Source organism: Chenopodium album, chromosome 21, assembly GCF_948465745.1.
Source record: "Chenopodium album chromosome 21, dcCheAlbu1.1, whole genome shotgun sequence".
Classification (NCBI taxonomy): Eukaryota; Viridiplantae; Streptophyta; class Magnoliopsida; order Caryophyllales; family Amaranthaceae; genus Chenopodium; species Chenopodium album.
In genome coordinates, this window is record NC_137854.1 from 36,119,759 (window position 1) to 36,130,339 (window position 10,581).

The window sequence follows — 10,581 nt, forward strand, 5'->3', positions numbered from 1 at the left end:
TCTGAGTAAATTACTTGGGCCCTAAATAAAGTTTTTTCTTTATTCATATCATTACAAATTTTTGGCTCCACCCAAGTGTAGGCAAAATACCTGCACCCCCCCACCAAACGACACCGCTTCATTGCTAATGTCCTCTACCCCTCCAACAACGATCTCCATGCTTCCACCAACAACACAGCCCTCACTCACCCAGCCAACATCATCAACATAACGAATTATGAGCAGAACTAATAATCATATAAATCAAAAAGAAAAAACTGCATTTTTCATAAATTTGTAAATTATTGCAAAAGGAACCCTACATCAAGCAAAAGGAGCAATAAATCAAACTCTAAATTGAAGCAGCAAACAGAGCACTTTGAAGCAAGAGACTATCGAGTTCACACGCACATCAATCAAGTTCGCTCGAAATTATCAGTTCAAGAAGCAAATCACGAGCCTGATCGTAACAATAACAAGCAAATAGTATGAAAATAGTAAAGAAAATCTGATGTGAAATCGCATAATTTTGTCAAGATGAAGTTTTGGATAGAATTGCAATGATGACAATTCTTAATTAGTTGTTGTGGCGGCGAATATAATGAGTCAAAAACAGTTATGGTGACTAAGATAAGAGTATTACATTAGGAGGAGAGAGAAGGAAATGAGTAATAAAGGTCAAACCGGCCACCATATAGAAGTTCATGAAAATGAACATATTTACTTTCTAAAATGTACAAATACAAATTGACCTCTGAAATGTATATTTTCATTTATGGTTCAACATAAATTTATAATCCTCGTATGCAAAAACATACTCCGTAAGTGTCAGTGACTCAGGGCCTGTTCTCTTACGTTGAAATTCAGTTCAGTTCAGTTGAGTTCAGTTCAGTTCAGTTCAATTCAGTTCAACTTCTAATTTCCTTCTCTTATAAAATATTCATTTCATTTCAGCCGAGTTCAGTTCAGTTCAGCTGAGTTCAGTCAATGAGAACAGGCCCTTAGTGTATACAGTTGTGTACTTGTGTTTATGTGTTTTTTAGTGGAGTGATTTATTTATTTATTTTTAAGAAATAATTTATGTATGAACATTCATTGTTAATTTAAACATCCATCTATGTGTTTATGTGCTTTTTGAACCGGTGCCATTTTTTTAGTTTTTTTGGCATCCCTTAAATGAACACCGGTTCAAAACCGGTGCTATAGGGGGGTTTTTGAACTGGTGTTCTTTTATATTTATTGAATATAATAACATAAGTTTCAAATTGAAAATAAACATTTATCACAATAAAAATGAACATTTATCACAAAGAAAATGAACATATATATATTCATTATATGTGAATAACCATATGTATTAATATCGTTTTCCGTAATAAAAATATCTATCAAAATGAAAATGCACGTACGTCTATGAATGAACATTTAATTATTTGAAAGTGAACATATGTATCTTACAAAATTAATAAACATTTACAAATATAAATATGCAATACCATTATTAGAAAATGAACATGGTTAGATATAGGAATGAACACGTATTAAAATCTATATTAAAAAAAAATTAAAAGCCAAATGAATAGCTTTCTGTTCAAGAACAATAGTTATAAGAGAACATTAGTTATAAGAGAACATTAGCTAATATCAAAATGATCATTAATTTCATACAGTTAAATATTTAGTTGGTGCATTACGAAAAGTTTCTATAAAGTTATTCCTTTTTTCTATATTTTAGATTTTATTTTTTTTAACTGATTAACTGTTTATCTTCATAAGGTTTGTAAATGTTCATTTCTGTAAGCGTAAATGTTCAATTTCTTTTATAAAGAGTATTGTATTCAAATTATATCTTGGATTGTTACACATTTTTGTAGAATTTTTTTTTTGTTTCAAATACATCTTATAATTATGTTAATTTATATTATTAAATGTTGTCAAAAATTCATAATTAAATAAAATAAAAAAGAATTCATAACATTAACAAAACACGTTTCTAAAGTGTACATATCCTTCTTACCAATTGAACATCATCATTTCTCTCAGAAAAGATAAAAATTGAACATCACCATTTGATAAATTAAGTATAAAGAAAAGGAATATAAGATCATATTTTTGTATGGTTGTATCATTTTATAGCCATAAGATGTTCATTTTGTGTATTTTCATTGATGCATATGTTCGTCTTCAACTTTATAATTTATTATTCTGTGTAATAGTGACAATTGTTTTTTTTTTTTTTTTTTTTTTTTTTTTTTTTTTTTTTTTTTTTTTTTTTATCAATGCACATTATTTACAAAACGTGAATGAATGTCTATCAAAACTGAAATAACAAGATTATCAAAACAAAAATGAACATATATCAATTTGAAAATGAACATTTATTAATACAAAAATTATCAATATTGCAATATATACTACATATATTAAATGAATTGATCATGTATCCATATAAAAATGAACATTTACCAATATGAAAATGAACATTAATAAAAAAAATACTATAATTATTTTTCCCCATTTACAAATTACGACAAATCTTATTTCCAGATTTTGGAAAGAAAAAGAAAGCAGCTATGCTTATGATAATTTTCTATTAGAAAGAGAAATTAAAATAGTATTAGAGACTAAAAATTTAAGAGAAACAAAAATTGTTGGGAAAACCGATGAACGAGATTTGTGTTGATTGAATATACCATGGAAATGACTAGTAGAAGAACAAATTACACACTTCTAAGTCACACATTAACACATAATCTGCCATTGTCGCCGACGGCGACTTTGAAGCTAAGTATTCAAACGTTGGAGGTTTGGGAATGCAGGAGTGTAGAATAATGGAGCCATGGTGATAGTGTGTACAGTGTTCAATTGTCAAATCAGTAGATGCTAGAAATCTCAATGTCGTCGACGAGCGATAATCATGATGATTTGTGCAGCGTGTCATTTTGATGGGTATAACATAGGTAGTGGGGGTAGTGGGTGGCTAAACTCATCGTTTAAGAGGGAGTGTAGGTAGAGCTACATGCACTAGAGTCTAGGGATAAATAATTATCATATCATTACTGTTGGGCTGAGCCCAAATTATTAGTGTATTAATTTCATTTTTTTTGGTAAATTTGGCCCATTACATACCTCAGATGATGGGCTGAGCCCAATTAATTACCGGACCATTGAAATAGCTGGAGATGGTCTGCTCTTAACTCCAGAGAATTGGACCCAAGAACAATCCACTCAATTGTGGGACCAGCATGATGCTCTTTCACTCAATTCTCACACTTTGATGATTTTTTGTTTTTTTTTTTTTTTTTGATGATTTTTTGTTTGTGTAATGGACAGTGTAATACAATGTGTATACGCATGCATTTTGACTCATATCATAAATCTTGGAGAATCACAAATTCACATGTAAAAGATTATACTAGTACTTCTCTTTTAAGGTACGACTTGCATTATTTTGTGGCAACCATCTTTATAGTTTGTTAGATCAAACTTTTTAACGCCAAGTGTATGGTGAAGACCAACAAATTATCGTGAATCACAAATCATAGAAAATAAGTACATCAATTATTAGGGAAGATGATAATCTTCTCAAGAATAAACTCTCTATCCAATAATAATGTTAATGATAAAAATTGACGAGAATGTAAATTTAAACGAATTAAATGAGTATTAGTATCTTAAAACAGATTAATATTGGGAATGCAATAAAACTTTAACAAACATGAGCCTAGCTACTTCATGGAGGTATTTTATTTGTTGGAGTTAAATATGAACGATTTAATCCATTATGATATGAGCTGAATCTTCTAAGGGAAACTTTCCTTGCAAAACACTATTAAATATAATTATTTCGGCGCCTTTTTGGTACAGCAGGCCACACCGTGTGGCCTGCTTCCAAGTCAGCAAAATAACGGAGAACGACGCGCGTATAACAGGATTAGGAAACAAGCGCTGAACAAAATGGCTCAACAAAACACGCGCAAATTTCTAAACCTTAAAACCCACAACAACTCATTTACGAGGAACGAATGCGAAAATTGAGCGAAACCTCACACAATTTTTCTTCCAGAAATTCAAGAATAACAATGGCAGAAGAATTCAAAAAATTACCTGATTCACAAGAATCATTAAAGATCGAACAAATTGAAGATTCTTTGATGAATCTCGAAATCCAAACCAGTAATCAGGTATTGGATCTGGAAGATGAAAATAGATACAATGAAATTGAAGAAATTAACAAGTAACCCCTGTAAAATTAACATGTAACCCCTGTAAAACTAATAACTAACCCCTGTAAAATTAACAAGTAACCCCTGTTAAACTAACAAGTAACCCCTAAAATAAACAAGTAACCCTAACAAAAATTAACAAATAACTCCTATAAAATTAACAAGTAACCCCCAAAGTAAACAAGTAACCCTAACAAAAATTAACAAGTAACCCATAAAATAAACAAGTAACCCTAACAAAAATTAACAAGTAACCCCTGTTAAACTAACAAGTAACCCCTAAAATAAACAAGTAACCTTAACAAAAATTAACAAGTAACCCCTAAAATAAACAAGTAACCCTAACAAAAATTAACAAGTAAGCCTTGTTAAACTAACAAGTAACCCCTAAAATAAACAAATAACCCTAACAATAATAAACAAGTAACCCTAACAAAAATTAACAAGTAACCCATGTATAATTAACAAGTAACCCCTAAAATAAACAAGTAACCCTAACAAAAAATTAACAAGTAACCCCGAAAATAAACAAGTAATCCTAACAAAAATTAACAAGTAACCCCTGTTAAACTAACAAGTAACCACTAAAATAAACAAGTAACCCTAACAAAAATTAACAAGTAACCCCTAAAAATAACAAGTAACCCCTATAAAACTAACAAGTAACTAACACCTGAAACTTAACAAAAATTAACAAGTAACCCCTCTAACTTAACAACAAATTCTGTAAAATTAAACTAACAAGTAACTCCTAATAAACTATGAGTAACAAGTAACCCCCTAAAACTTTACAAACAACCCTTGTAAAATCAACAAGTAACCCCTCCCTATAAAACCAACGAGTAACCCCTAAAATAAGTACACTGTAATTTTAAAAAGTAATCCCTACATGATGAAAAAAGTAACTATTGCTGTATCTTCTACATTAGCAAGCTCCTCCAGCATCTTCTTAGCAGCCTCCATTTCATCTGCCTTTTTTTTTTTCTTTTCATTCTCTAGAAATTCTTCATAAATTGCTTGATTTCTACTCACGAATTCTTTCACACCACCAAAAACAATCTCTCGATGCTTGTTCAAATTGCAGAGCATAGATGACAGGAAAATCGAAAAATTACTAAAATTAGGGTTTGATTTATATTAGAAGTAGGAGAGTTCAGCGTATATGTCGATCCTTTCTTTCCCTTAGGGAAGATTATCTTGATTTTAGTCATTATCAATGAAAAGAACAATTTAGAGGAGAAAGAATTTGAGGAGAGAGAAAATGGAAGAAGAACAGTTTGAGGAGAGAGAAAATGGAACAGAGAAAATGAGAAAACTTTGGGAAAGAAGAACCTTTTGATGTAATAAAATGAAAAAAAAGAAAGACACGTTTTTTTTTTAATTTAAAATAACGGACCCGTTTGGTATAACGGAGTCCGTTATATGAAACGGACTGGCCACACCATGTGGCCAGCCACATATAAAAATTAGTGTAATTATTTTGCACAAGAAGTTAAATATGTAGAAATGTCAAATTCTTGACTAAGGAGGAGCACATTACGAAGAGTTAAAACTTTCAAGAAATGCATAACTACCACCATAACAATTTTCTTAGAAGTCTCTTAAAAGGTTTCATCAGCCTATTGGTTAACAAAAAAGAACCACTATTCTCAACATTCAACTTGGCCACATTGAAGGTACACTACATGTAAAGAAAAGTCTATATTGATTTTTTTTGGTTTAAAATTTTTTATTTTCTTTTATTTTATTTTTTAAATTGCAGGTATTAAAAAGCCCTTATCTTGGAAAAGACTATTAGATGAAAGATAAATAAAAATACAGAAAATAAAAATAAAGGCCTAAACTAAAAAAAAATACTGGCTCTAACATCTATATTGTATAGATGTACTGTTAGTAATATGCATATATACATACAAAGTACAAATAATATTATGAGACCTTAATATAATTCAAATCATCACAAGCTCACATCTAATAATTATTAGTTAAACATAATTATATACAATATGATAATTTGTAATAATCATATTATTTCTATCATTTGCTAGTTGCCACACACACAAATTGAGGTCATATTCCTTCATATATAATTTGAGATAACTTATGGAGTACTATGATAATCAATCTACGATGAGAGGCTCGAATTGAAGAAATCCAATACAACTAGCTTAGGTACTATTAATTACCTTACACTCAAAAATTAATGAATCCACCTGCTCTATATTACATCGTAGCCGTTGATCAATCAACTCTATATCTATAAACATGATGAGATTAGGGACCATAAATTGTATACATTGCATGCATATTATGTATGCACTTAGAATTAAGGAGGTAGGACCCAATAACCCAAAAATGTTAAGCCAAAAAAGATCAAGGTGCACCGTATGATTGGTCCAGTGGTTGAATTGTAAGCCACGATGGACTAGTCTTTATCTCCCAATCATCTATGAAAATAAACACAATGTCTAAGGCCTAAGATAAAAGGACAACTACACCTTATCTGATCTTGTTCTCAGCTATATCTAGAGTTAGGTGTATTAAAGGGTATTTTTTAAAAATTTCTTTTTTGCTTATTTAATCAGTTTTGCTCAAACTGATAAAATAAGCAGAAAAAACGATTATAAAAACACATAAATATAGGTGTACTCGAAAATAACTAAGATATGAAGACATCTATCTATCAACAATTGATGAGCAACATACAATCTTCTTTTTTTCCTGTCCTACTTCTCTTGCTTATCTTTAAAAAGATGAGGTGAATCTTGTAGTTTGGATTTCTTGTGCTTTTTTGGCCCTTCACTTAGATATCTGTGGATAAAACAACACTCACTCACCCCCAATTTTTTGGGGCTTTAGAGTTACTATTAGTCTATTATACACCTAACCAGTTAACCTAACTATATAATATATTCTCATATCATATAAATCATGCACTAGTAGTCTAGTATAGTATACTACAAATTAAGGAAATATCTTAGGCTAGCTTCTTTGATCTACTTATATATACACCTCATATTTTCTATCTCCATATTATATTGTAGAAAAAACTTGCACTTTTTTGATTTATTTTTTCCTTCTCTTTTGTTTCCATTTGAATAAAAAATTTCCTTGATTATTCCTCTTCTATTCTTAGGATTTATTTAATTTAATTCTTCTTTGAAGATATTGTGTGTCTTGTCCATTTCTGAAGGGTAAAATTATAGAAATATGTATAATAACTACCATCGTCATCACTATCACTCCCAACCTTGTTTGCATTGCCACCCACAGAGTTACATTAGGATGGTAAGCCGTCTTGTTCTCTTAATCTTCGTCTTCCTTTTTGTTTTTTATTCGTTAAAACGACCTTTTTTATATCCTTTCATAATTAACAAAACTAGTGAGAAATTAAATTTTAGATTGGATCAAGTTTAATTGAGCTCGATCTTGCAAGTAAAATCCCGGTCCTCTTAGGAGGAATAATGTGTATGCCTTGCCCATATATATTAAGGGGGGACTTGATATGACCTAGACAAGAATTGCTAGGGAAATTCTCATTGTAACCTTAAATTAAGTATTTATCTTTAAACTAGGGCAGCCAACGCGCGCGTTGCGCGCGGTATGTCCAACTCTTTCGACTTAATTTTTCTTGGCTTGTGTTTGCACTTCACATTGATGATGGACTGGTAAGGAATATATGTCTCTTTATTGCTTAAGAGGACTTGTGTTTGCACTTCACATGGAGAGCACAAGATTTTTGACACGGAAATACCAAATACTATAGTATGGAGGAAGAGAAAGCATCCATTAGCTTTACATAAAGATTATATAGGAATTTACAAAACTAATATATCTTTTGCACTCATTGACCTAATTGGAAACAACAAAGTACAACATATAGCTGTATAAGGTACATCACAATACATAGTAGTGGCATTAATATATAATACTCAGTATATATTCAGATATACATGCATGATTTATAATGCTTAAGTTGACATAGAATTAGAAAATAAACTTGGACAAAATGCTTCTAAGAATTTATTTTTTCAGTAAAATTAGCCCTATGCAGCTCCACCTGTAGCCTCTTTGTTCACCCATGCTAATTTCCTTGAATCCGTTCTTGCTTTCTTTCCCTTTTTATTGTAGTCAGTTTGGTTTTCTAGCTTCCTAATACATTCAACACAATCATAGATTAATTTTTATTATTCTCTATGTCCTTTAAATACAATTATGGGTAAGTCGTTAATTTTGACCTTCACAAAATAAAGGGGAAAAAAATGCCCACATAAAACAACAACTTTAATTTGCTTTGTCCAGTGACTAATGTTGTCATGTAATTAAACTATAAAACCTTGCAAACCAGTCGACGAATCTTGGTACCGTTTTATTGGAGGACTTACGTGGCATGGCTATTCCTAGGATGATTCCGAAGATTAGCTAAGTTGGTTCTTGAGTATGGGAGTAGTTGTTAGTTTGTTTTTCTTTGTGTTTCTTTTGTTTTCTAGCTCGTAGTTTCTTTGCTTTTCCTTTGGGCCTTGCCCCTTGGCTTAACCAATTAAAAACCATAACCCCAATTAAATATGAAGAATTTTAAAATTTATTATTTCATATTCCATCCATTTAATTTCTAATTAATTGATGGGTCTTTCAAATTCATTCATTTAATGAACCAATGAAGTCACCAAGCTCTACTTCATCATATGGGGGTAATAAAGTAAATAAACATTTTGAAGGGTATTATGGTCCGTGCACTATTTATAAGAACAATTTCCTACTTTTTATAAGGTAGGGATGTTTGTTTAGAAAAGTTGTTCCGTTGTAATTAATATAATCTTTTTCGCATATTTAGATGAATTACTACGTATATTATTGTTTACATTCTTATTATATAATTAATTAATACAATTCTATTGATAATTGATATGGATATTATACAGGTTCAACACCTTATAGAAAGGTGCTTGCTTCTTCAAATGGACCGTGACCAGTGTATTAAGGCTTTGGCAGAACATGCAAAAATCAAGCCTTTAATTACTCTTACAGGTTACTTCTTTATATTAATTCTGAATTTAATAACTTTTCTTAATGAAACATGATTTTTAATTTTATTAAAAAAAAATAAAAAATTAATACTCATTTATCTGGTTTATTGTATGCATGGCATGCACGTACCAGCCATATAAAAAAGTCCCAAAGCTACGGGCCGACTATATGAATAATACTCGTATTGTTGTTGGCTCCAATTTTGCAGTGTGGAGGGAACTTTTGAAAGAAAACAGGAATTTTTTTCAAGCATATTTTCATGGTGTTTCTCCGACTCCGCTCATAAGTAAGCACCAATTCACATTTTCATAGTTATGAATTACTCGATCTGTTCCAAAATGATACTTAATTAGGGATTAACCGGATTATCTATTCAAATAATTAACTACATATTGTCCTTAACAATATACATTCGTATTACATAGTTTATTTTAAACAAATTAAAGTCACTCTAAATTATTACGAGTATATGAGAAGGAAAAATGATATTTATTTGTGACATTTTGACTCAATTCTTTAATAGACAAATTAAACAACCTCCAATCATATTTGTTATGTATGATGTGGTCTATATTAATTATGAAGCAAGTAGTTTTTATCCATGTCTTCACTCAATTGGAAATTAAAATGGAAATTTAATTAGCTTTCAACATACACCGTACCATTTATATGTTTAAGGAAGAGTACTATATCATCTAATAATAATAATGGTGTAATTCCTTTCCTTTTTTTTTTTCCCAGATAGACATGTTCCACAATCACCAAGATTCACAAGAAGGCGATATTGGAGGTGATCATAGATATCAATTAGATAGTAGCGAGCTAGCTATAGATATATAGTTTAATTAATATAGTTTGATCAACCAGAAAAAGATAAATGTGCTATATACCAGATATATGTAAAGCAAAATTCGATTGCTTAGCATCTTAGACATATATAGTTTGATAATGGATCGGAGATAATTCACATAAATATATATCGGAATGTATAGTACGTTTATGTATGCAATGTATGTTTAAATGTATTTTGTTGGTTTGATTTAGAAGTGTTATGCTTCTTTTCAGATATATGTATTGATCTGATGTCCATGCTTCTCATGCATGCATGATTTATCTCTTGATCTTTTATTTGCATATGTTGTACTAGAAAATTCATTTTACAAGGTTGATCTGATTCGTGTTTATACATTATTAAAGTACAAATTAAACTCTTCATATTCCGTATGTTTTTTTTTTTTTTTTTCTTATTCCTTTATTGTATTTTAATATTTAATTTTAACGACTAAGCCAGGACAAAAGAAAGATAGCAAATTGATTCAAAAGTAACTCAATAGTAGAACCATTACTT

The 10,581-nt window shown here is 30.3% G+C and overlaps 1 protein-coding gene across 1 annotated transcript; it reads left to right on the top strand.

The window, feature by feature from the left end:
* Nucleotides 1-7,110: 7,110 nt before the first annotated feature.
* LOC145602085 (uncharacterized) lies at nucleotides 7,111-10,320 on the top strand. Its single transcript, XM_081658225.1, has 4 exons — nucleotides 7,111-7,493; nucleotides 9,128-9,233; nucleotides 9,442-9,519; nucleotides 9,975-10,320. Exons 1-4 carry the CDS (start codon nucleotides 7,416-7,418, stop codon nucleotides 10,025-10,027), a joined length of 315 nt encoding a protein of 104 aa, XP_081514351.1. The 5' UTR covers nucleotides 7,111-7,415; the 3' UTR covers nucleotides 10,028-10,320.
* Nucleotides 10,321-10,581: the final 261 nt, after the last annotated feature.